The sequence below is a fragment of the Balearica regulorum genome, chromosome 4, assembly GCF_011004875.1.
Source record: "Balearica regulorum gibbericeps isolate bBalReg1 chromosome 4, bBalReg1.pri, whole genome shotgun sequence".
Lineage (NCBI taxonomy): Eukaryota > Metazoa > Chordata > Aves > Gruiformes > Gruidae > Balearica > Balearica regulorum.
In genome coordinates, this window is record NC_046187.1 from 53,451,672 (window position 1) to 53,478,828 (window position 27,157).

At 39.6% G+C, this 27,157-nt stretch overlaps 1 protein-coding gene across 2 annotated transcripts in view; it reads right to left on the bottom strand.

The window, feature by feature from the left end:
* Nucleotides 1–10,339: 10,339 nt before the first annotated feature.
* The window catches only part of SLAIN2 (SLAIN motif family member 2), a 35,842-nt gene continuing 19,024 nt past the window's right edge, over nucleotides 10,340–27,157 (bottom strand). Inside the window, exons 6-9 of one of the 2 annotated variants that reach the window (XM_075752211.1) lie at nucleotides 25,071–25,208; nucleotides 20,026–20,103; nucleotides 14,586–14,904; nucleotides 12,727–13,030 (exon numbers count right to left, since the gene is read on the bottom strand). In XM_075752211.1, coding sequence (XP_075608326.1) covers nucleotides 12,964–13,030; nucleotides 14,586–14,904; nucleotides 20,026–20,103; nucleotides 25,071–25,208 — 602 coding nt within the window. In that variant the 3' untranslated portion in view covers nucleotides 12,727–12,963. Of the gene's footprint in view, nucleotides 13,031–14,585; nucleotides 14,905–20,025; nucleotides 20,104–25,070; nucleotides 25,209–27,157 lie in introns of both variants that reach the window. The other variant, XM_075752212.1, reaches the window with a different exon arrangement.

Sequence of the window (27,157 nt, forward strand, 5' to 3'; positions counted from 1 at the left end):
GTCAGACGGTGTTCTGGACCGCAGGCGCAGGTCTCGCTTTGCACGGGCTCTCACAGGCAGACGTTCTTAGTCGTGCTTTACAGACAGGCACGTCTTTGACCTTGCAGCCCTGATTTCCCTCCCTGCGAGTGCCGCAAACAGCCGGTCCACGTCCGCAGGAGCGGGGGGAAGGTGCGGGGGGACCCTGATGGCTGTGAGGGGACAGCGGTGTCATCGAGGCCGGAGAGCACACTAAAAACGAGACATGCGCAACCTGGTAAATGGTGGGGCTTTAGGATGCATGTGCAGTTGCAGACCCAGATCCAGCTGGGTTTATTGGCTTCCATTGGCCATTGAGGCTCCCAGCCCCCTCTCATTTTCCTATGCAGGAATCTGGTCAGGGTTAGGGACATAAATCAAGGGAGGTAATACGGAAGCAGATCACACAAATGTGGTTGTGTGCCTATAAAACCTATACTTTGGGGTTTGCAAAAAAATGCCAGATCAGAGTAAATGACACCAAGACGGTATCGTCCCGCAGAACAGCTTAAATGTCACAAAATGCAGAAGTAAATTTAATAATACCTACAGCATAATTTGCTTTATAGAGTATTCATTTACTTTATAGAGTATTCATTTAATTGTAACAAGGACAAATTACATCTCTCTCCTGCCAAAGCTTTCTTCATATTAAAAAGGATGTTCATGGTGAGCCCCATGGGAAAGAGAAGAGTTAATAGCATCAATATTCTATCTCAGGTTACGCAAAAAAAATCTTTTTATTCAGGTGTCACTTGTATCACTGCATCTGAGGTGCCTAGACATGGACTAAGACTGTTTTGTGCTAGAAACTGTACAAACATAGAATAAAAATGCTTCTTGTCCTGCTGCCAAATTTTTACCAAATAACAAAAATGACTATCAGTAACGCTGATCAACAAATAAGCAAGCCCTTCAAAACAGGTGCACTATTACCTAAATTAAATCTCAAGCTACCTACAAAGAAATCGCAAACAGGAAGAAATAAATCTCAAACATAATAGGAATCTCTTAGTACTTGTCTTAGATAATGCTGCATATGAATCCCATGAAAATAGCCTTGACACACTGCGTTATGTGCACTTTTAAAACCGTGATGAAGTAGGACATTTTTTTAATAACCTAAAGACTCTTCTGAATTTGCTGCAGCTGAGGAAAATGTACTGTAGGTTTTGTAAACCTGTTGATTTGCCAGGAAGATGAAAGCGTAAATCTCTTATTCAACAAGATCTTTCATGTCCTTTTTGGGGTGCATAAGCAGAAATGCTGGATGTGAAGCCAGGAGGATATTTCTTCCTGCCTGAGGTGTCTCTCTACCAGTAGTTGAAAGTCTCTTTTTTCTGGGGTCTCATCTTTAAAAATAATTCTGATAAATTACAGTGTTGAAAATGCTATAAAATTGCTTGAGTGTGGATAATTGGCCTTATGGTGAAGGGTTGGTGGTCTGGTTTATGTACCCGAGGGGAAGCTGCTGGAAGACTTGGCCACAGTCTCCAATTACTCGTATGCAGGAAAGATTGCAAGTTATAGGAAAGAGTCTGTGCTAGTGGAGAGGAGCACAAGTAAATCTAAAGCTTAGAGATTGAATCAAGGCAAGTTCAGAGGGGGAAGGGAGTGTATGGTTCGAGTGGAAAGGGTGTTGGCCGAGGTGCAGACCAACTCACCATCACGTGTTATTTTTTGGATGCAAGTGGGAGATGTTCTTGCTGGGGTGCAGCAACTGCTTCTGTGCGAGCGTTGGCTTGGATATACCATGACCTGGCTGCAATCCTGGTGTCTGTGCTGAACAGGAGGCTGGGCGAGAATATCACCTGGAGCTGAATTGAAACAGAAAAATCAGTTTTACAGTAAAATCAAAGCTATAAAAAAAATTAATCTACTATAATCTTTCATTAACCTTTGTCCTTCTATGCTGTTTCTAAAGTATGCCAACTTTTAAATGAAATGTAATTCCAATTTGGTTTGGATTTTGACTTCTTTAATTTTTTTTTTTTTAGCTAAAGAGTTAATCAAATCTGTCACAAATTTGTGAGTAGTGTAATTAGTCCGAAGCCATGTCTTTCAAGAAATACAACATTCTTAAGCATTTCTGCCATCTCTGCCTACAACAGCAGCTAAAGATGACCAACCTGGAAAGTATGGTCAGCTGCTTTAGGGTACAGGAATTAGAGAGAAAGAAATAAATGCAAGTGGCTTTGGAAAAGAACCTCACAAGTCTACAGAGAGATTCAGATTAGATACCGATGGGGCAAATAAAAACAATGGTGCTGAAGGCTGGCTAGCCTGGGGAGGCTGCGGTGACCTCCCAGGAGAGGTCCGGCAGACATCTCTGCCGTGGGGTGAGCTGCAGCTGCTGACTTCACTTTGGGGGGGGGAGCAGTGGGACCAGGTGACCCCACCAAGCTCCTCCTGGCCTCCAGTTGCCCTGTTCTCTCGTACCTTGCCTGGATGCTCTTTGTCCTCCGCTGTGATGCCCGCTGGTATTGATAGAACTTCACGTCTCTCTGTGGCGTAACTGCGCTCGTGGTCGTAGCTGCTGGCAGCACCTCGAGGACCGGGGATCTGGCCAAGCTGAAAACGTCAGGAGGGGTTCACAGCCCAGAACTGAAGTCTGCGGCCTTGTGAATTTTATTAAACTGGCAGCATCTTATCTGCCTGCCAGATAACTGGCTTTGGGCAGAGCTGTTTAAGATTGGATAGTCGGAGGAAGGAATAAAAAGCAGTTGGCCCTTTATTTCAGGGTGAAAGAATTCAAGGAAGACAAGAGATTGGAATGAACATGTACAAGATGGCTGCACAAGGTAAGAGCTCCTTACCTTTGCTCAGTCCATGGTAATATCAGAAAGCAAAAGATTAGAAACATTATTAAATTAATTTTAATGTATTAAATAAATAACATGTATTATACATACACTTTTAAACATATAATTTCTAAATAAAATATTTGAAACATATATTTTACCCATATATACATGAGTAGCCTAAATGCAGAGTAATTATGAGAAGGACAGTCTTGCTGCTGAAGTTGATTCAAACCAGGACTGTAAGAGTAGCTACTCAAAGAGCAATGGAAGGTACCAGTGCGCAGCGTTCCCACCTGGGTGTGAGCGGTACTGTGCAGTAATCTCAGTACACTCAAACAAACCCTGCCCAAACTCCTCCAGGCCAGGGAGCCCCGTGCAGGACAGGAGTCACGGATGAACAAGGAGATAACGGAGCTGCTGCTTCCCATGGAAATACAGAAACTCCTTCAAAGCAAAGTGCTTCAAACTGACACCAAGAAGCCCAAGAAAAATAGGTCCCAAAATGTTAGGTGCTAGGCAAAACCAGCTAGGAAGGGGTTTCTGTCCTTCCCCCTTCCCCAAAGAGTTTATTATCGAGTGCAAAGATCCAGGATCATCACATTGTCATGCTCATGAACAGCCAGAGCAGTAATACATTGAGATTAATTAATTTGCTCAAGATCACACTGGAAATAGTGGCAAAGCTGCACACTGGGGACAAGCGCACTGAGCTCCAGCAGGTACCTTACTCCTGAAGAGCAAGCATGTACAGTGTGATCCCTTCATCACAGAAACACTCTCTGTGTCTCTACAACTGCTAAACATCCACAGAATCAATTTTCACTTGGTACTTTCTTGAAGTATTTGAGTGGTACTGCTGAAACCCTCCATAGGATGTGCTGTAAGCCATGAGCAATCACCTTCAGTCCCTACAGCCACGTATGAATTCTGCTCCCAGAGCGGCTCCGCAGTAAGGATGACTTGCTGCTCTCCTCCAGCAAGCAGCAATAACCAAGTACAGGGATTTCATTGCAAGGATTTCTTTAAATCCTTTGATTCAGTGGCACAGCAAAGGTGTCCAAGCACTTTTGTCCCTTCAGGTGGAGAGGCTGCCTTGCACCTCTCAGCTGGTCCCTGTCCCCACAGCATGCTGGCACTCATGGTTAGCATCCCAGTCCTTTTCAAATTCAAGAGATTTTTTTTTTTTTGGCAGTGATCTCAACCTTTGCTTGATAATGAAAGATATTATCCGAGCACTAAAGGGCAGATTTTAGAAGGACCTTAAGCAAGCCAAAATTGAATTTTAAGGGCATAACAAACAGTAAGAGCAGGTGGGCAACCAATGTGCTGAGCACTAATATACCAAATGCAAATTCCGTTGTTGCTTGTGCGAAAATGCAGGTCACAGCTGAGCTCTTCCCGGTGGATTTCTTGGATCAGATGCCCAAATCTGGAAGCCCAGAGCCACCAGGCTCTGCAGAAAAGGAGACTGTCCCGTCCTCGCCATTGCAGAGAAGTGATGGCATCAGTTTGCAGTTGCTGTTTTTGCCCTAGAGCTGACACAGTCCCTGTGCACACAGGCTACTGCCCGCAGTAATTTCACAGCCGTGGCAGTGGGAGTTGGTGGCTCATTGCTACACTCAGGTTGCTCAGAGGAGATGCTCTGGAGGTAGGCTGTACTCGAGTGCTGGTGGACCTGCCATGGAGAGGTGAGAGGGGTGTACATCTTGTGTATTCCACGCCAGCTGTGACTAGCTCAACACAAGCATTTTTTTACACCCCACAGAGCTGAGATGATGCTGTGTGATGTTACATATTTAATTGGAAAACCCAGACCACTGGGAAAATATTTATCAAATCTTGAGCATTGCAGGAGGTTTAAATCTACCTGAAACTGAGTGGAAGTCTAACAGGGCTATTTCAGGCTCTGTCATATATATGAAAAATAAAAAGTCCTAAATCATAAATCTAGACAAGAAGATTAAAATATCGCAGCTGGCATGGAGCAGTCATTGATAACCTGGGGTGTAGCCTGGCTTCTCTAAGAATGAAAGGTGATGTGCAGGAAAGATAAGCTGAATTTTCTCTCTTCTGTTTCAGATAAAGGTCACATACATGTACGAGAGGTGGTTTTTATGGCCAGCTCTGCACAGCTTGGTCTTCCCTCAAACTCGGTTCTCCTGTCATAAATGGAGCTGTTAAATTCACTCAGGACCATCTGGACAAATTTGTGTAAGTTCAAGGTGATGTGGTGAATTGAAGCTGAACTAGACTGAGCTTTGGAGTGAAAAGCACAGAGAAAGCAAGACCACCCTCTAGTGTCTGGAGAGTCCTGGGAAGGAAACAAAGAGATTAAAAAAAAGAAAACTCAGCTATATTTATGAGTTAAAAAAGCACAAAAGAAAGACAGTAAAATAGAAAGGCTAAAACCAGAGTGTGTAAATGGGCTACAAATGTCATCTACCCATTTGTTTGACTCTTGAAATGAGATTACTGCTAGACAGAGTTCAGTGATTTGCTTTGGTAATTAATGTTATTTAATTATATTCATAATGAGGAGGATGCAGTGAGTGGGAACACACTGATAAAAAGAATCTACAAATGAAAAAACTTGAGAGACATTGGGGGGGTGGGGTGCAGCACAGGAAATGGCACGGGCGAGGAGTGGGAGAGCTGGGCTGAGCCCAGGTCCTGCAGAGGATACGTGGTTTGAGGCCCGTAACGAGAACCACTTATTTTTCATACTTCATTTCTACCATCGAGGCGCTCAGCCCAGGGAAAAGAGTCCTGAGCTGACACAGCACCTCTGTCGAGGTGGGAAAGCAAGTTAGCAATCAGTAGATCCTACTACACAGTAGCAAGTCTTGAGCAGCAGGCTGCAAAGTATTTTTGGAAAAGTTTTCCATTTCTTCTACTGACACTGGGCCATTGGGCAGGAAGTTGGTGCTGATGGCTGGAGAGGTGCAAGTGCCTGCAGAGGGCTGTATTTCATTGCCCTGGACACATTTTCATGTGGAGATAAATCATAAAGGTAAGGCCCTTTTACTGTTCCCACAGTATGGTTGTGTACCTGGGCAATACCATTCATGTTCAGTAGAGCTGATCCTGTGTGAATGGCAGCATAAATACAGCAGCTAAATCTTTCTTGATTTTTTTTTTTTATTAAAAGAAAAAAATAAAATCCCTCGACGCTGACATTTACAATAGACATTATCTGCTCTCTGACATTTGGGCTCATAAACCCAGGTCAACTAAATTTCTGTTCTTAACTTACCCCACTGTCACAGACAAGATATGAACTGACTGGCCAACCCTTTTGCTAAATAGCAGCACACCTGCCCCTCGCTCCCAGCACGCAGGTTATGAAGACTGGTACTTATTTCAGTGATGATGAACACTGAGCCCCAAGAAAATAAATGAGGCATCATCAAAAGTGTATGGCAGAGCAGGGAACTGAAGGACAGTCTCCTATAGCCTGCTCCTGCACCATAATGAATTTTTTTTTTGATCCCACAGATATTCCGGAGGGCTGCGTGCACTGAATCAACAGCGCTAGCTCTGCACCACCAATACAGGAGGAGCGGAGCAGCATGCTAGCGATGGCTGCTGCACCTGGGCTGCACCCTCTGCAAGCCATTTCAGGGTAGCGGCCGTGCCCGAGAGGGTGACCATGCGACATCCAGGCACGGCTTTAAAAGGATGAGAATCAGGACAAGGTTTTCGTAACTGCTTTGAAGACAGGTGAGTTGAAGCAGCATTAACAGTGGTTTTATGTGTCTGCATTAGCCCTGTGGGAAATGGATGAACAGAAACAATATAACCTTGCTCTGGGCTCAGTGTTTGGGTGAGTAAACGTAGGGTAAATGGATGAGGAAGTAGAGGTTAAGACAGGAGCTGAGGCAGAGCATGACAAGCAAAGGGCTTGCCTGATCTCCCCCCACCCCCCATTTTCTTTGGGGGGGGGAGAGAAAATGGCAGCATTTGCTGCAATAAAATTTCATTGCTGAAGGAGGAGAGTGATGAAGATATATTTAAGATGGCACAAGATACTCCTGTCCTGACACTTCTCATGAAGATAAACAGCTCTGCTTGAAGAAGAAAGATTCTGCAGTGCTCCTTTAACTTGGCACGTACAGGTCCAGGCAGCCAGCAGTGCCGCTGGCCTTACCCTCGGCCCCAAACAGGATGCGAACCAAACCCCTCGTCCTCCAGAGCTTGGTCCAGCATCGCTTTCTCCCGTCAGCATTTTAGCACCCAGCCAAAGCACCGCGAGAGCAGCAGCAGCTGTGAAATGATGCGGCAGTATTAACTCTGCTGAACGAAAGGGAGGTGAATAAGGGTCAGTCAGATAACTGAGCTCTTGTAATGGGACCTGCAGATTTGTTTGCCAATAATGTCTGAAGGAAAACGAAAAAACTGACTTAGGAAGAGTGCCTTGAGACAGATACAGGAGACTGCTAGCTGTTAGTGCACGCACAGTGATGCTGGCGCTAGAGCAGGGGGCACCTTGTCTCTGTCCCTGGTCACGGTGGGATGCCTGGGAAGAGCACGAGGCCGGGCAAAGCCCAGCGTACCACCCCCTCCAAGCACACTGCCACCATCAGCGGGTCACACCGCACGTATTTCTTATTTCTTACCTATATGGCTTAAGCAGCTAAGGCCATGTGGAGTCCCAAGTCAAGTCATTGCTGACCTACTCCTATATTAATAAGCACTTAGTTTTTCTTGGGCAGGACAGAGGAGGGGAACAACACAGGACATGAGTGTCCTTATTCATCTTCCTGTTACTGTATGGGGAGTTTTCATGCAAAAAATCTCCAGACCCTAACGTGGACCACTTTAATGTTTCTGAAGACATTAGCTGTCCTTCTTACAGCAAGAAACTAGTTGAATTGCTCTGTGAATGTTCTTTCCTTGGACACAAAAAAGCAATCCTAACGTAGAAACCAACAGAAAAGTGTACTGTTTGACAAGTTTCACCAAATATTTTTAGCAAGAAAATAGCTATGTCAGACTGAGAAATGCTGGTGTTTTCAGAAATGAGCTATTGTTCACATGAGAATCGATTCCATTCATTTCATCAGTGGAGCTAGTTGTAAGAAAGCTTAAAAAAATATATTGCATTAAGTATCTCTCAAATTGACTGACCAGGATGGCAGTGTCCCCCATGAGAGCCTTGTTGCTGGAGGAACATGGAGGTAGCTGGTGGCAGGCTTCTCCAGACCATGAGCTGGGTGGGGAAGAGTGGCTTGTGTGACATGGGACCAAGTTGTGTGTACTGGCAGGGTTTTTAAACAGCCTCTCCTAGCAGGGCTCCGAAACATTGCCCTTTTGGCTACAGTCTCAAGAAAATCATGGCAGAGAGTGGAAAAGAAGAGAAGAATTCATAGTTTGTATTCTGCGTGTTGTGCACCATAACCAAAAGTCCAGTAATGCTGGGGAAGGACCACAGTCACTTCCTAAGGCCGATACCTCGCATCCCTGATGTGCTTATCTTTTGGATCTCACTTGCTGTAGCTGGCAACAGAAGGAAGCTTTTGAGGATAATGTAGCAGAAGCAAGGCGGGCTGAACAGGCTGGGGGAGAAGGCATCACATGCCATTCTCTTTTAAGCTTTATCTTTGTAAGGTATTAAAAGAATTTCCCAAGAGACAATGGAGTTACATGATTACCTAGGTTTATGTTGCTAATAGGAGCTCAGGTGACAATAGAAGTATCTTCTTTTGTTCGTTCATACTTAGTCTTGTGGAAGACGTAGTCCTCTTATGTCTCACATGAGAGTACCACACTGCAGAGATAACCTCAGGCTTTCTAGCTTTCAAAGCTAATAATTTTTTATTTTTTTTTTAATTCACTGTTTGTAACAGGCCTTGATGATGCACCAAGTTGAAAAATCACTTTGCTGGTAAGGAATCATTTTAGTTTCCTATTCCTTTAAATCCTGCTGAAGATCTGCAAATTCGTTTAATCGCTACAGTTATGTTTTGTGTCCTGCATGCGCCTAATGTACTCACAACAGAGTTTATCATTCAGTGTAAAGAGGACAGGGACGCGCAGTACAACTGTTTGCGATACCAGGGCTGGAAATACATTACACAACGCCTCTGTGGAAAGTGAGTCTAATGGAACCTGCTCCTTTCAGTTCAACTCTTGGAGCAGAGAGCATCTTCCTTACAGCAAAAGTTGTGTGTGAAACACAAGATTCTCCAGAAAGCTCCTGAATCCCAGCCTCATCTTCCTGAAACAGGACTCCTACAGACTGCCTGTAGGTGTCAGCCTCCTCCAACAAGATGGCCAGTACCCCAAGACTTGAGCAGCATAAGCAGCTTCGACCTTCTGCCTCCTTACACGTTCATCCCTTACTTTTCTCCACCGCTGCGATCAGGCTCACAGAGGCTAACACGCTGTCAAGTCAAACGTGACCTAGCACTTCTATAGCAAACCCAAAGGAGCCGTCACACCTTTGCTCCAAATAAAAGAACTGTAGAAACAATAAAAGAACTGTAGAAACAATATTGGCATGACTCAAGCTAGAAATGTGATGATGATAAACCATAGTTTAATATAGAAGAGTTTGTTACAGAAACCTACTAAAAGAGAAGCAGGAAAGGCTCTTAACTACCTGCAATTTTGACACTGGTCTATTTTCCTGAAGGGGTGTGGAGCAAATGGTGCTTGACTGCTGACGCGAACAGCGATGAGGGAAGGTGGAGCGGATCACCTTTTAGAAGCAGTAGGTATGAAGCCAGCTCTACCTAAGCAGGTCAGCTAACTAGGGGGAAACATTTTAATCTATTGGTTTAATTACAAGATAGGAGACTCTGCTGGATAATTAATAGTGAGCCTCAGGGGTTAAAATTTGTTAAACAGATTTAATACCAAGTGGCCACCAAATAGAAGTAAACCGGGCTTAACTTTATATTAATACCAAGATAAGGAAAAGATGGCATTCACATTACTATTGGATATGTCGCTTTGTAGCAAAATGCCGATTATGGAAAGTTACCAAGTTCAAAACAAACTTCTTGCTTGTGAGCCAAAAGAGAGAGGCATTCATCTATGAGCTACATAAAATGGGTACTTAATCCAAAGGTGGCTTACGAGGTACACTTTTACATTGCTCTATTTTCTGCATAAATTCCAGAATTTTCAAAATGAAAAATGTGTTTCATGAGGTGAAGTGAGCATGAATCCTCTAAAAATAGAAAGGCAGCTTGTGTCCTTAGAATTGCACAAACAAATCATTCTGGATAAAAATTCAGAAGAGTTTTTCACATAACTGAATTCTGCATCGTCCTTCCAGAGTAGAGGCACAAGTCAACCTCAGTCTGTCCAGGAAATCACGGATTTCACCCAAATACAGCGTTGTACTCAGTTCATGAATTCCAGGGGGCAGAAGCTGATGTTGGTAACTTCTGGAAAAGTGAATATGGTTCTGGAAAAATGACCCAATGAACAAAAAAAGCCCTAAACCAATACCCTCTAAATTTATGAAAGCTTTTAAAAACAATTTCTTATAAAAATAATGATCCAGGAAATGTTTTGTGGTAAGAATATTTTATATATTTTTTTTACACTTTTAACACTTACAAAAACATTCAAACACAAAAAAATTAAATAACTTTGGAAGCAGAACAAGTCCTTCTGCCTACACACATACAACAACTCCGAGCTGTTGGCACAAAAAGTAATCCACATTCATAAACCCCTTACTACTATATCAAACATAAGTTAAGTAAATCATAGGCACTAGTTTATCAAATCCGTATTTCCACACTTCTGCAGTAAATCTCTAAACACAGAGCCCCGTGATTTCCTGATATCAATAAACTGGTAATGCACAAAGGCTTTCTAGTAAACAGACAGTCTGTCTTTTCAGGAAGTCATTCGCTGTATTTCAGGGGGAGAACAGCAGAGAAAAAAATCCTTATAAAACTTAAGCTGAACTTACCCAAGTGATGAATTACTTAACTTAAGGAAATGTACACAACAGTTTGATGCAGCCATGGTAAAACCCCCAATATCGTCATCTAAACTGGCTTTCAAAATTTAAAAGTCAATCAAGTGTTTGATAAAATCCACCAATTAAAATTCACCTTTTTTCAATGAAGACTGCAGCATTGCTTTGTAAAACGCTGAAAGGTTAACATTCGGGCTTTAGTGAGAATATGCGCATTTGATCTAGTCCTCTCTTCTGCTTAACAGTGACACGAGCTAGTAACTGGCACCCATTATCTGAGCCAACAAATGACGCAAGGCCAGATTACTGGTATGTACTGGTCTCCTGGTGCAAGGTAGTTAAGTTTCTTTACCCCTGCTGAAATCTTGCTGAATTACAGTATAGTCAATACCCTGACTTCAAAGTCTCAGCACAGATCTTGGTCTAGAGTGTGAAGTCATTCATCAACCCAAAGTTTGCTTGAGTAATTACGGCTGCAAATTAGTCTCCACTCCTTCCTGTTTGGCTTCTTCCAACTCAAGCAGTATTGCATGGCTTTTCATCCAGGAATATGCTAATGCTGGCCTAAAATTCAAGTGCTGGAATTTCAGGGTTAGTTATCCTCCTAGTGGGAGTCAAAATACACCAGCAGTTCCAAACTCAGATACTAATGGGGCTGAAGGCTACCTACCGTCCAATCCAACTTGTAGTGTTCGTCAGTCATTGCACAAAGGATATACCATTCACATTCTCTTACTTCATCAACTGTACATCCAAAATACTGAAAAAGCTTCAAACAAAATCCCTTCTGTTTAACTAGTCCCACCCAATACAACTCTAGTTACAAACGTTTGCACGATGTCTTCCAAAACAGAAAACAATGGTTCAAATGCTAATTATATGAATGAGTTGTTTTGAGCAAAATGTGTTAGAATAAGTCAGAGTCACCAGAGGAATTTAATAGCTTGTAAACAGACATAGCAGGTTTCATACTCTGTTACCAGTAATGTAAGATAAACATATGTAAGGCAAAGTACATATTTAAACACACTTACATGGGCAATATCTTCTGTAAAAATATTTACAATTTAAAATAAACCAATTTAAGAAATGGATGAAAGTAAAAAAATAGGATACAGAAAACTCCCTCATACCATGGAACATCACCTAAATGAATATCATTTGGCATCAAGAGTCAACTCATTACCTTAAAATTTGTATGTTACAAGTGCATAGTTGTGTTTCCTTCTCCTTAACTATCAGCATTTACAGTTGCTCCAGGCTGCAAGAATAGTGGTATGGTATTAGAATAAATTAACATTACAACTTGCTCTTTCCTTTGTAAGGAAACCTGCTATAAAAAAAGTTTTTTTCCCAAATAGCGAGCCATGTGATAAAAATGTGGCTACAATAGCAAAGGCCATCTTTCCTGAGCCAGGAACTTTTAAGGTTAGAAAGATTGTACAACTGATACTAAGCCCTTTTGGCAATCAAACATGTAAGAGCATGTAAAGCTGATAAATCAACATAGGAAAGATGCAATCTATACTACTGCATTTGTGTGTGTCTGCTACATTCAAACCTTTAATGTTAATAAAAGCCATGGCTACTACTTACTGTTATGCCTAATCCTCCAGAGTAACTTCTGATTCTTTCTGAAGGATGTACGTACCACCTTCCCCAGCGAAAATCTCATACAATTGTTAAAAGCAATGTTTCACTAGCACTGTAGCAGTCTGCAATCAGAATATTAGCTCTGATTAATGTTGCCTTGTTTCAACGGTACATATTCACCAATCTTTCTGCTGAATTAAAACAGGCTGAAAATGAAGTTTTGGACAATGTAAGTTGACTGTTACACACTTGCTGTTTTTCAAGATGGGCATTTCTTTGGCATTCGTTAGGTTTTTGCCCAGACATTGGCCACTGTCATAAATGCTCATATTGATATATTTTTAGCAAGCAAGGAAAAAAAAAAAACCAACCCAGAACTGATAGCAATTTAATGTAGAAGTGATTGTATGATCACCAAACATCTGATGTTAGATGTCATTAAAGTGCTGCTTTGTAATCTCTGCCAGTTTGTGCTAATTAGAGACAGAGAGGTCAGGAATTTTTACAAATCCCAAAAGTCACATCTGAAGAGTTTGTATAATCAAGCTGTCTTTTAGCCTGGTGAGGAAGCATCCATGAGCAGTGGAACTTTGCATTAAGCTTTGCAGTTCAGTAGCAGCCATCTTTCCAACTCTCGTCTTTCACGTTGCCATAGGTTTTGGGAGCGGGTAATGATCTAAAATAAAATGAGATATTTTTCAGTTTCATACATAACTGCTGAAGTCTCCATCTACAATACAGAACAATTTAAACATTTTATAAATAATTGAAATATACACTTCACTCATTTACTTCTCTGCAATATAGTTTACTTAAGACAAACCCCAAAGTATTTTCAGTTTCTGGTTCTATGTGTTGTATCTTGGCAACTACCATGTCAAAAAAACATCTGGATAAATAGACACAAAACTTTTTGCTATTATACTCTGTGAGGATACAAACTTAATCTGCTGCCATCCAAAAATAGGTCATTTTTTTCAGTGATATATAAACAGGGAAATCCTTGTTTAGAGTATTACATTTTGCTTTCATCAAAATCCTGACATTTGTAGATACTTCATTATTGCATTGTGTACAGGCACTGCATTATGTACATAAACTTTTTTTTAAAAACCCAACTGTGTAAGTTTAATAAGTGAAACACTTTTCTGTAAGACAAGCTGCGATTCGCACAACCACACTTTGCTACTATTAAGAACTTCATGACAAAAACGACTGCTTTTTATTACACAAAGTTTCATACTGCTGACAGTGCAGACTCAGAGAGCAAACAGTTGATACTGCGACAGTTACTTGTCATTTCCCTGCCCAGCACTCACTGCAGAACAGAATTCCTCCATTTTGCTATTTACTGCTGTTTCATCTTTTCTACAGTACTGAAGACCAACTGCTTATCCTTTCTGTTTAATAGGATTCTTAATATTCCTCATGGATGACTGCTTCTTTATGTCAGCTGGCTTCCACTTGACACCTTCAGTGAAAACCCACATTAGTGTGGCATTAAGAGCACATATTCTAAATTATGCATCACTTCCTTCTGATTCTCCTGCAGACAAATTGTCCACGTTGCCTTTCCAGTTAATATTTACTCTCTCTTGTGATTGTTTTCCAAAGCAGTCTGACATTAAGCAACTTCTGCAGCTGAGCGCTAGCACAGAGGTTATGTTTGAGCTGAGAATTCTGTTTTATCCAGTGGGTTAACTGCATTTATTTTTATGCTAATTTAGCAAATGCTATGGATGCCTCCTCTGTCCTCAGGTGTCTTCCTTCCTAAAGTTTCTAGCTGCCCAAGGAGAGAAACTGTTCTCACTGTGGTACCACTGCTTGACACATAGATTACAAAGGAACTGCAATAGTTCTGACTTCAGAACATTTCACTCAGTGGTACAAATGAATTTTCACTTGCCAGCTACATTTTGATGACTTTTTACCACATGCAGACAAATTCTTATTGCCTTATCAGCCCAGACTAAAACACTCTATTTACTTAGTTCAGTATCTTTTGTTATTCGTTTCACTTTCATTCCTTCACCTTCCCTCTCTAGTTCAAGAATCTTTTTCTCTGGGCTTTGCTTTAAATCTATTTTGGAAAAACAGTCAAATACTTCCTGTGGAGGTCTCCATTTCCATTCTAAATACCCTGAGACCAAAATAAGAATTGCAGCACAAATACATGACATAAAAATTTAATTATGAAAACTTCAAACTAAGACCACCTGTCACATACTCACCTGCGAACAGGCTGTGCAAGTTTGCTACGAGGCACTGGGATGCCCCCTGTAGAAGGGGCACTGGGTCTGGGCAAACCACTCCTCATCCCTGCTGTCCCTGCCGGTCTGGTAAGAGTTGTACTGTTAATACTGCTGGCAGGGCTTGGCAAGCCTGAACTCTGGGCTGCGAGAGGCCCTGGTGAAGAACTACTGTGTGTCAGCTGTGTGGCTTCTGGAGAAGCAACTGAACTGGGTCCATGGTTACTAAATGCTTTCACTGGTTGTCGGAGAGCTAGGGGAGACGGTGCTGCAGGTGAGCGGAATTTACTTGAAGAAGGTACTGGAAAATAAAATACAGAAGTTAATACTTTCAAGCTTAAGTTGCAGTCTAACTGAAATTAAAAACAGGAAATTACTTTATGTGAAAATTCAAACAATATGGAATGTATAATGGAGTACAGCCAGTCAAGCAGCAATGAGAAACAGGAATTCAGATGTCCTCTTTGTCATGTGTTTTTGATATTGTAACTCTAATCCCCCATTTGCTTACTACAAATATTTATTTATCTGTATTTATAAGTAATACTAGTAAGGCTCTAACCATTATATGAGTCAAGTCAAAAGAAACAGAGGAGAATGTATTTGTTAAGAAGAAATGTAGCTGTTTCAGAAACCCGTCAACCTAATTCCCATCCCTGAAAGAACACAAGATTCTAGTGTGATACAGTCTTTAGATTCAAAATGTGTATTAGCTTTCAATGATGAAATTCTGAGCACAGAATATCTTAATGTTTCTTTTATGCTCTTCTTTCTAACCAAATCCATTGAATTAGAATTCACCTAAACATATGGTCACATTCCAGATTTATTGGCCGACTGGAAAAAAAAAAAAGGGTCAGCCAACCCCAGACACCAAAGAGATTAAGGTGCTGCTATAAAATTTAAACCAGACAACTATAACAATTTATAGCTGCCACCTTTTTTTACAAACATTATCTAAATTATCAGTATAACTAATACCTGAATTCAAATACTTTGTATCTGACATAAATATCTGACATATCTACATAAAATATAGGTCTTTATCAAGTCCTTTCTGGGAAAGATTAATAAGCCAGTGAAAACCCATTTAGAGGCTTAGACTTACAATACAGCACATTGTGCAACAAGGTGCACATACAAATACACCCCACTAACAATTTATTTTTGTATATCTATTTTACTCAATACTATTAATGCAACAGCAAGAATTCTTATTTATTACATACTCAGGAATTACTTTTGAATTTTAGTAGACAGCTAGCAGTAAATGACAACTGATCCTCACAGCAAAAATACTGACAAAAAGGAATATTCAATAGTTCTTGGCTAACGCCAAACCTTGAGCACAATTCTTCATGAGTACAAGATATTTTCAAAATATGCATAATGTATCACTAACAGAATACTTAAACTAATCCATCATCTTAATTATTAAGTGGAATTTCACCAGCTTTTCAAACTGATTTGGGTGGGTCAGTAACAGCTGACAATCAGGAAAGTAAAACAAAATCACATTTACATTTAGTGAATTTGCATGAACTGTTCTTTCTTCCACTAAATAAGTTTTTACACAGACACTAGAGTTGAATCCTCTTTGACAGCTGCCATACATAAAGAAGATGGTCTTTTCTTTTATTATCATTTTACAGGTAGATCCACTGAGAGCACAAGGAGTCAGAGAAGGGACAAGTAATGACAGGAATGTGACATCCTAAACAGGGTACAGAAGAAATGGTAGTTTTCAGGTTGTATTTTGAAGCCATTCTTTATAGGGGATGTCTAGGAAGATTAATATGTGTCTCATATCAGATGTGCAGTGGCTTTGATTCCCTTCTGGATTATCTAAGAGACCCTTTCCACTGACAGCAATATCAAACACAGCATGAAGCCACTCATGGGAAAAGCTGACAAAAAAAGATGGCAGAGATGTCAACAATACACAACAGTTGGTAAGTAGCGAGGAGAATAAATAACCCCCTTAAAATAAAAACCCTGGCATCAAGCCAGAAGATGGATTAACGAAAACATTAACAGTAGAATGACTGGACAAAAGCAGCAGCAAAGTGCTCCAAAGACTAAGATAGATTACATATTAGAAATTTTTCAAATGTGACATTTCCTGTAATATTGGTGCAATGAAATCTGCAGAATTTCCAAGTGATTATACAGTGTAAATACAGGGAGCTTCTACCGCTAAACTTCTCATTACAACACTTGCTTGGAACACAAATACAGCATCATGTTAGCAACTGACCAACACAGCAATACAGCGTATAAAAACTGAAATATAGCTTTGGGCCTCTTAGGCACAACAGGGAAAAGGTTTTAGGTACAGAATAGAAGCAATGAAAAGTTGTAACTGAAGAAAGCTTGCACATTCCCAGTGAAAGTAAGCATCCAGTAAATTAGTCCTCTCCATTCTCGCCAGTTTTCTGTTGACCATATTTTACCATGCTTCCAACTCAAACTGTCAATTCATAAAACATTTCCTGTCAGCACAGCATTGCTGAGAGCTGTATTCATTCTTGTACATAAGGGAATGGATTGTCTTCCAGTGTGCTGTGATCTCCAAAGCAATCCACATGATGCAATCTCTGGCAAACTGCCTGATAATTCTGCTCCACATATCAAGAATTTTGTCTTAGAGTAGTTTTGGATATTTAATAAAATTGAACTTGGCCTATTTTTAGGACAGGATCATGAAGAGTGAGGTACTGCCTTAATCAAAGACTATTTGATAATTGTATACCCATGTGCATTACTGAGCTGATCCACGTTTAATAAAAACATGTAAACATGTAAGGGTACTGCTTAACAACTTTATGCAACTCCACCTCCTTAGAAACAGCTACAATGAAAACATCTGGCAACAATAAAAATAAATGGCACTGTGCAGTCACGACATTTACGGTTTCCCACCCTCTCTAGATTCTGTACTGGATTGTGGGCAGGGCATAAGAGATCCCCACCTGGCAAAGTAGGATGCTGTGAAGCTACAACCTCATCTGGCTTGCACCCCAAGGCTAGCTGCTGCACATCAACTTGAAACCAGAATCAATTTTGATGCAGTTGTTAAATTACCAATATAAAAGAACAGATGAGGTGAAACAATGGGAATCAATAAACTGTTCTGCCACCTCAGTACAAGAAGGACATGGAGCTGTTGGAGCAAGTCCAGAGGAGGGCCATGAAGATGATCAGAGGGCTGGAGCACCTCTCCTGTGAAGACAGTCAAGGTGGTTCAGCCCAGAGAAGGCTCCAGGGAGACCTTACTGCAGCCTTCCAGTACTTAAAGGTGGCTTATAAGAAAGATGGAAACAAACTTTTTAGGAGAGCCAGTTGCCCTGGAAAGCTGCCATAAGGTCTTATCAGAGCCTTCTCTTCTTCAGGCTGAACCACCTCAACTCTCTCAACCTCTCTTCATAGGAGACATGCTCCCGCCCTCTGATCATCTTCATGGCCCTCCTCTGAACTCGCTCCAACAGCTCCATGTCCTTCTTATGTTGGGGGCCACAGAGCTGAACACACTAAAGGAAGAGACTTTTTATGATGAGGTGGTAAACCACTGGAACAGGTTGCCTAGAGCTTGTAGATGTCCCATCCCTGGAAACATTCAAGGTCAGGCTGGACAGGGCTTTGAGCAACCTGATCTAGTTGAAGATGCACTGGCTTATTGCAGGGAGGTTGGATTAGGTGAACCAAACCATTCTATGATTCTATGATCTGACTGATACTGGACTGCTGTATAAGCCTTAACAAATCTGTTACAGTGAGGTAAACAGTTACTTGAATGTATTTTGAACTGTTTACACAAAATGGTAAAAAGCCAATGTCTGTGTGTGAAAGATGTCAAGCTATGTAATGAACAGCATTTTAAGAAACTAAAACCAATTGTTGCTCATAGTTTATTATTTTGAAACAACAGTCCTTTCATTACTGCATAGTGCTTCTCTAATTGTGAGACTCTCAGAAACAAGAAAATGAACGCATCAAGGACTATAAAATAGCAATTAACTGAAAAGGACATGTTGGGTCCTCAGCTGGAGTAAGGAATGACAGCAACTATAAACTGAAATACCTAACTGGCAGTGCAACATGCGTGGTTCCTCATTCTCTATAGATTTGTAAAATTTTATTAAACCTGAAACTCAAAGAGAACTTAATATTCTGTACATTTCCACAGCTCCACACTAGGCCATCAACATAGTAAGTGTTCCAGACATCCAGATGAAGGTGAAGGCAGAGCCAACTAGAAAGAGCATGAAAAGCTTTGCAGAGGAATCGAAATGGTGGTCTTACGCCAGAGCAGAACATTGAGAGAACTCTTCTCTATTTGGTATGAAATATTATGAAGGCTGTTAAGAGACCTCCTATTAAGCCATGTAAATCTGTTTCAAAGTTGTTATTCTTTGCTAAGTCCTTCTGCACAGAATGAAGTTGCCTCAAAGAAGTTAGCGTAGTTAAACCACTGAGAGAAACGCATGCATTTTGTCAGCTACCTTCAATATCTGCACGAAGGGCACTTACAATCCTTAAATGATTCTAGCATATATAGAGCTTATTAATTGGTATCAAGTGAAATATAGTCTTTAAAATGAGATCTTCTAGATTGTAATCGATAACAGGACCGACTACACCTAAAACCAAAGTCACGAACTTGTTTTATCTTACTAGCAAAATTGAGGCAGTGTCACATAGAAGGCTGCCAGAGTTAATTAAAAATCAGTTAAAACTTCTCTAATTGGATTAGAGACTCACTATATTTAATTTTCTTCTCAAAAATAAGCCAACTTCAGCCATTAGCAAACTGGAATATTATATAAAAATAGTTTAATTCCTTGAGAAAAAAAAAGCAAATCTAAATTACTTTATGTTGGGGTTAATCTTCCAGTTTTGAGAGGAAGAGAGAAAGCACAAGTGTGTGCACATGTATGCACAAAATGAGTTGACATTCCATGCTCATCTTTTCAAGGAAAAGCTTGTTAGCATTTGTTTTCAGCACAAAGGATGATATTTTCACTTGCCTGCATATTTTTTCACAATGAAAGAAAATTTTTACAACTTTAATTTTAAAAAATTGTATTTTACAATTTAAAAATTTCCTATCCAAATGTAGCCCTAATGAATATGGATTCAGGAGTCTACTTTTCTAATCCCGATTTCCTGATTGATGCTAGAAGCCACCCATCCTTGGATTTTATCTCAAAAATCCAGTTTAATACTTTTTTCCCCTACATGATGCAGGGATGTATTTTTAATGTTTAGACCAAAAAGTTATATACTTTGACACAGCAAGGACCACTTGGTTAATCTCGACATGCAACAGCAATTTTATTAATCTAGAATGCGTGAGATTTAACGCAGGTGAACAATTATCTGAGATTTGCTGGAGCTTGGTAAGAGGTTGTAAGTTAATTACCTCCTTTTGTAGATGGAGTTTGAAGAAACTGTTTGGTTTTGAAGGCAGCACGAGGCAAATTTTTCTGCCTTTGCAGAGCTGTTGAAAGACAAGAAGTGTTATATTTGTCTAAGAAGATAAGAAAACTAAATTTACTGGGAATTTCAGAATTGCATCCACTTGTGAATCATCAAGGAACAGAGTGAGTAAAACACTCAAAAAGCTGTTATGACTCTGGAAGTGATGGGTTTAAATGGTGCTTGCTCTTGATGGCAAAGAGTTACAGAGGAGCGTGTCAGAAATTTTGCAGTGCAAAACGCGCAGATTCTGTAAGAGTAAAGCTTCTTGCAGGGCAAAAAGCCCAGAAAGGCAAAAAAAATTAATACACCAAAGGGAGAACAAGCCACCTAGCAAACATGCCACAGCAATATGAGTGCAAGATTAGATACAAAGATGAAAATTAAACTGTCATATTTGACCTAGCAAGACTAAAATTTTGAAGGAGTTTTCAAAAAAATTTCTAACACTACACAAAAGCATAAATCTTCATCTAAATGTGATCATCATGTAAGAAAGCTATATTTTTCAGTTATGCAAACATAAGCTATTTTGAGGCTGTTTTGGTTTTTTTCCCCTTCAAAAGGTATGCAAGAGAACTCAAACTTAAAACGAAGACATAACACTAAGAATTATCAGCTGCCAGCATATAGGGAGCATGACAAAAATTGGGGTTTATTGGTCCTGTCCTGCTTTTTTTCTAGTAACGTTCAAGGGCTGATACTGCCTTGAAATGACCTCACTACCTACCAGTTAGCAAGAGAGAAGCCAACGTTCCAAGAGCTGCAGAATCTTGGCAAAGAGAGAATTACCTATTGCCAGAAGGAACGTATCGACTCAGCGTATTTTCACCACAGCGTATTTAAGGGGGGAAGGAGGAAAGTAGTCAATGAAATAAAGCTTTGCCTACAAAGGCTTCTTAAAATGATAACGTATGAATAAACATCTCTGCTCACCCCAGTGTATGGAATCTTATACCAGCATAAAAATGATTGCACCAGCAAGGCTTATTTCCATAGTGAGAAGGAAGAAAGATGGGGGAACAGCTGTGCATAAAGATCCTGACCCTGAGTAAGGAAGCTGAGTAATCCTATCACCAATTGTTGAATATGACTATAAAGAAGGTAGGAGAAGAGCAATCAGAATCCTAATAATATTAGTTAATCCTTTTCTAAAGTTGATAGCATATAACAATTGCCATCACCTTTCCTATCCTTCAGTCAGTGCAAAATTCACAATATTTTGTGAACTATAAAATAAGTTCATTGTGTGTTTTACCTACATTCCAAAAATGCAACTAGGTGGTCTATTCATTTTAGTCTTAACTAAAACCTGTCATTTTCCACAAACAGCAAAAAGGAATTAAAGTGTTTATAAACATGATAAAGTGTTGCCTGCAGCTATTAAGAATAAAAAAAAATAAATTGATTCCTTCTACCAACTAGAATCTAATGCAAAAAAGCATGTAGCAATATGCAATTCTTATTCAACTTCTGGCACATGGTCTTGCTATAAACATTTTTTAGGGCATACCCATAAACAGCCAATTAAGCACAGTAAGATGTTTAAAAATGAGCACAATTCCTAGGAATTTAGTGAGGCAGACCACTGGCCAGAGTGTTTCTGTCCACAAATATTCCATTATACCATTTTTTACTGAATCAGTGTTTTTGTTATACCACACAAAATCAAGAACAGCTTCTTCCTTCATATTTATGATCTTGAATTTAGTTTGCCCTAATTCATTCAGTTAGATTTAAATATGCTACTGTACATGGCACTAAGTTTCTTTCTCCATCATTATTTACACTACTTGCAAGTCAAGAGATGTGGGATGATATGGAAAGGATTTAAAAAATACATATATGAAATTCCTTCCTTCTTAATTGAGACACAAGGAAACAGAGACTCAATAGCTAAACAATTCTGTGCACTGTATCACTGAAAAGAACTTTGGGCAGTGCAATTTGAGCAATGCTGAGGAAACATGCAGTTTGAGATAAGCGTGGAGTGCATGCTTATCCACACTATTTGCTGCTCTTGAAGTGCTCTGTATGCTATTACATGACCTGTTACAAATGATGCATGCTGAATACACGTAGTTACATTTACTTCTGATCAACCAAATGGGAATACTCTGTTTCCTCAAAACATATGCTTTCTGCTTTTACTCTGAACTTGCCAAACAGCTGGATCTTGGCAAGTAGTCTAGTTACTTTACTGATAGTTTGAACAATCTACAGCTCAGCTCTTGGAAAAGTATTCTATTTAACTCTGCTTAAAGATTTAACATTCATGTGCTAATAGTGCCAGCTAAGTACAAAAGTATCACACACAATCCACTAGAAAGCACATAGCTCCCATGTGGAAGCCACCCTAGAAGTTCTACAGCTTTGCACAATCTATGTGCTGTAGGACCAGAGACTTCCCATCATTCTAACGCTATTACTGTATCTTCCAGTCTTTTAAGGTGAAATATTTAATATCTTTCATATAAAAAAAGTACTTTCTGCATAATGGCATGAAGAACCAGATGTAAATGAAGATTCTAATAGTTACAATTACTATTTAATTCACTCATTCTCAATCTCTTTTCAAAAAGAATTTGGATTTTTCACCATATTACAGCTAAATGCCAAATATTTTCATGTTTTACAGTTGTACCTTTAAACATAAGTATCTTCCCTCTACTCTTTAAGCAAGCATGTACAATTTGCTTATGTAACCATAATAGGAATTGTTTCAGAAACTTACTGGATTCCTAACTCATTTTTGAATGCCAGCAACCATAGCAAGTTCAGTATTGCAGCCACAGCAAATGTGCAAGTAAATTATGAACAGCAGATCTTTGACAAGGAGAAAAGTAGTGACCTTGGGTGGCAAGCCAGCATCCTTGCAAAGGTAAGCTCATGCAAAACTAGCAGGTATATGAGGAAGCTTTGAATCCCAAGATCCAGAAGTCATCGCCAAGGGAAAACAAAAAGTTGCTGCAATTTTACAGTGCTTTGTGCAAGGTGACATAAAACAAATAAACCAAAAAGTATACAATAAAAAGGACACAATTCTGGAAGTTTTTATACAATGTACAGTTTTGCAGAAATTTTTTTAATCCAGACTAAGCAAGGATACTTACTCATTGACTTCATACACAAACCGTTTTACGATTGTCAATAGCAAGACTCTGACAAACATCTGTAAGAGCAGGGAAACTGTAAAAGCTAGAAATATGGGCTTTATTAATGATATTTAACTTACATTTAAATGTAAGTTGGTCTAGAGTGGTTCACATTTGGGAAAGATTCCCATGAAAGGCAAGCAAATTCACCTAGTAATTTCTGTGATTCTCAATCCATTCACAAGTTGAAAAAAGTTATATATGTATAAACATAAGTCACACTATTTTGGCTCCTGCAATGAAGTAACTCACTAAATACTAAATATTGAGACTTCTGCTGTCTGATCTTTCCATTAAGTTTCACTGTGAATACACTTTTAAAACTGGAAATAGCCTTCTAGCCAACTAAGCTGCCCTCTGTGCTCTTCCCAGTTCACTCAATTTTAAAACACCAAATAAAATCTGTACAGATTTTTACTAAAAATATTTTTTCCTTCATTTTCTTTCAGGTCATTTTGATTATTCTTCCCATGACAAAAAGACGACAGTTGGAGAGATACTGTCCAACTGCTCTGAGTGCTTTATAGTTTGATACGCCTGCCTAATAGAGAACAGACGTCCCTTTGAACTACACACATGCCCTTTCAGTTGTAAATCCCACCTTCTGAGCATTTGTGAAGAGTGGAAGAAGGGGGCAAGGTGAAAGGACGCGGGGGTAACCAATATGAGCAATCACACGGTCACATTAGCTTCTCTGGCTACAGCATCACACACCTGGGACTAAGAGTCCACACAACCCTTACATCTGGTCTAAGTCACTACAAAGATAGAAATCTTGTAGTCATTGGTGTGGTCTGCATTCCTTATTCTGTATTTAACACAGTTTTGAAAGGGCTAGTTAACAAGGCCAACTCAGTATGCCTTTACTGTTCAATGAGTAAAAAAAAAAGTTTAATTCACAAGTATTACCTTACATTTCCCATCAAATATTTAGATTACTGATGAACTTTTATCATAGAACTTTTATAGTTCAAAGCTTTACGCATAATAATATTCATACTGTGTTCTTCCCTTGAAAATGTCACACAAGGTTATTAATTCTGAAACTTACTTTAAAACAAAATGGTCGGGAAACATTTAAACAACAGAAACCATCAATATTGACATATAAAGAAGCCATGAATATTTAAGTTTCATTTACTTTGGCGTCTTTAAGGTCACCATTTTTTAAGAGACTTGTGAGATCACCAGCATTCTCACATCAGTTCACTTTTGGACAAACTAGCAGCCACTAGCCCAGCAATGAGCTAATTTGTTTTGTGGGACACAGGTTCATCCAAACCTTTTCTAAGAAATACTGACACTTAAAAAGGGTAAATAAAATCTGCAACTGAATATATAATTTCCAGGTGACAAAGCAAAAGAAGAAAAACTGCAAACAAGGGTTAAACTTGCATGACTGATTTTAGATCAGGTTTCACTATTTTAAAAAAAGCAATGAGCATCATCTAGGTAAGTATTTTCACAGCCTAGTAAGTTTTTGTAGTCTGAAAATAAAATTCAACAGTACAAAGCACTATACCTTCTGTAAATCACAGAAAATAAACGGTTTCTGAAATGTGTAACACTACTATATTTATACTGTAGTACTTCCACATATGCTGTTATGAAACTATGAGTGATACCTTAATAAGAGATCAGGAATTCTTTGAATATACTCAGCACCAGATTTTGTGTAGTGACAAAGCAGATTTTCACACAAGTGTGATTGAAAATCAAGATTAGCATCTCTGGTGTGACATGCAATGTTTCCCTTTGCCATGAAACTGGAAGATAGCTGAGTACCATCACTTAATTCTGAAATACACACTCAAGGGTCACTAGAGGTACTTACTGGCTGAGGCTTGAGGTTGAATGCGAGGTATTCCTCCATTTGGCACTTGGAAGTTTGAGTCACTTCTGCTGTTTTTCACAGACTCAGCTTGGATGTTAGATGTCCTGGACAGGTTTGGAAGACTACGCCTTAGTTTTTCTATATGAAATAATACAAAGATATACATGTAGTCTGATGCCAGACAAAGCTCAGGTTATGAGCACAGTTGAACCCCAAATCTAAGTGACACAAGATGTTAGCCATAGAAGACTACACTGCAATTTTCACCTGTGGTGAAGAGAGTCAAGCATAGTGTGTTTTGAAATTGAAACATATCTGGATTACAATTCTCTGAGTTTTGTTCTACCATTGTGGAAATTGAATAGGCAAACCTAATTTGCCCTTTGGCACACTTTTTGAACTCTTTACCTAGAAAATTATTTCTAATATAGAATGTTGCCTGAAGATTAGAAAAACATAGTAATTTGAGTCAATTTTTGGGACTACCTAGTCCCACATCAACACATTATACAACAAATAACAGCCATCCACTTGGAAAGAAACTTGTAACACACAGCATTCAAAATTATTGAAGTGTCCAGTTATGCTTCATCCTTCACGTATGACTTAACTATTTATCCAGCTAATACTGGTTCTTCAAGGGTCTTCTGAAATTTGTACAATTGCTCACAGTATACAGAAAGATGCCACTAAACACCTCTCAAGTCTAATGACATTCTGTGCATCTCCAACCCATGCAGAGCCAGGTTGATGACATACTTTGGACAGAAGACTGCAGAAGCCTTGTCAGGATGAGTGGCCAACCTTTCCTGTATCCCTCTGTAGAATCAGAAGTACACTAACCACACACAAGCACTGAAGATAAAAAGCAAAAGTAAGAGTCTTCATAGGCTGAATATTCCTACACGTGTACTTTCTGCATTGCAGTTGGTACATTGTTGAACCCTGTGAACCAAATTTCCCTCTAACCATTCAAGAGAAAAAAAATCCAAACCAACTTTTTTTTGCTGCTGGTGTATCAACTCTGAATATCCAAGCAACATTCAACTGCACAAAAATCACTGCAAGAGAATTCCTTGGAAGTGTTTCAGAAACACATGATCGTATACTCTATTTTGATCCCTCTGGTATGTGGGATACCAGGCTTTTGGTACCTTGCCTCTCATGGGATATTTTTGTTGTAACTCATGTAGCATGCATTAAGACTTTCATGAAACCCCAGAAAAGAACGGGAAAGGAATTCTCAACTAAGTCACAAAATAATTGATTAGCTTTTGTGTTGTACATTTTCCTATATACCTAAAGCTTCTCCAAACCACTATTATGAGATGAGACTTAAACTAACCCTTCCACAGATATTCTTGAATAGCTAAATTTGCGGGATCACCTTCCCCAAAAGCTCTAGTCTAGCATACCGATCTTCCTGATTAAGATTCTAAAATTTCTTAGTTAATGAAATTCTTTAAGCAGCATAAACCTCTTTGCTCTATTAGGGGGGAAAAAGCATCCAGAAAATAAATCGTTTAAAAATGCATTTCTACATCATCTCTACTACAGACACTTTGTATCCACCTTACCTGAAAGCCGAAAAGATAAGCTGAATTCTTAATATCTAAATGTATATTATTTCTGAATCTAAGACTTTATTTGCCAGATAACAACTACATTGTGAAATTTCAGCCCAATTAAAGGAGTTTCTGCCAGATAGCCACCGGGAAAAAGTACATTCAAGAAGGAAAAATCACATCAGGATATGATATTTTGTTCTATGCCAGTATAGTAGAATTGTATCAAGTGTACTGCAAGGCTAATTTTATTACACAGCAGTTTGCACAGCTTTGCGGTATCTAAAGACATGACTTCAGTACTAATATTTTTAAGACTCTGTTCACGGTCAAAGAGTTCAGAGTCCTGCACTACCAGAAGAAAGCATTCAGCTACCTCACAGGTCACAGGCATGCATAAGTTGCCATGTTACTCTTATCTAACTACAGTTACTTTCTCTGCATTTTATTCTGTCGACTGCAAGGCCTAACCCTACTAGTGAAAGATAGTCTCCCTTGGGCTCTGCTTTATTTTAGTGCATT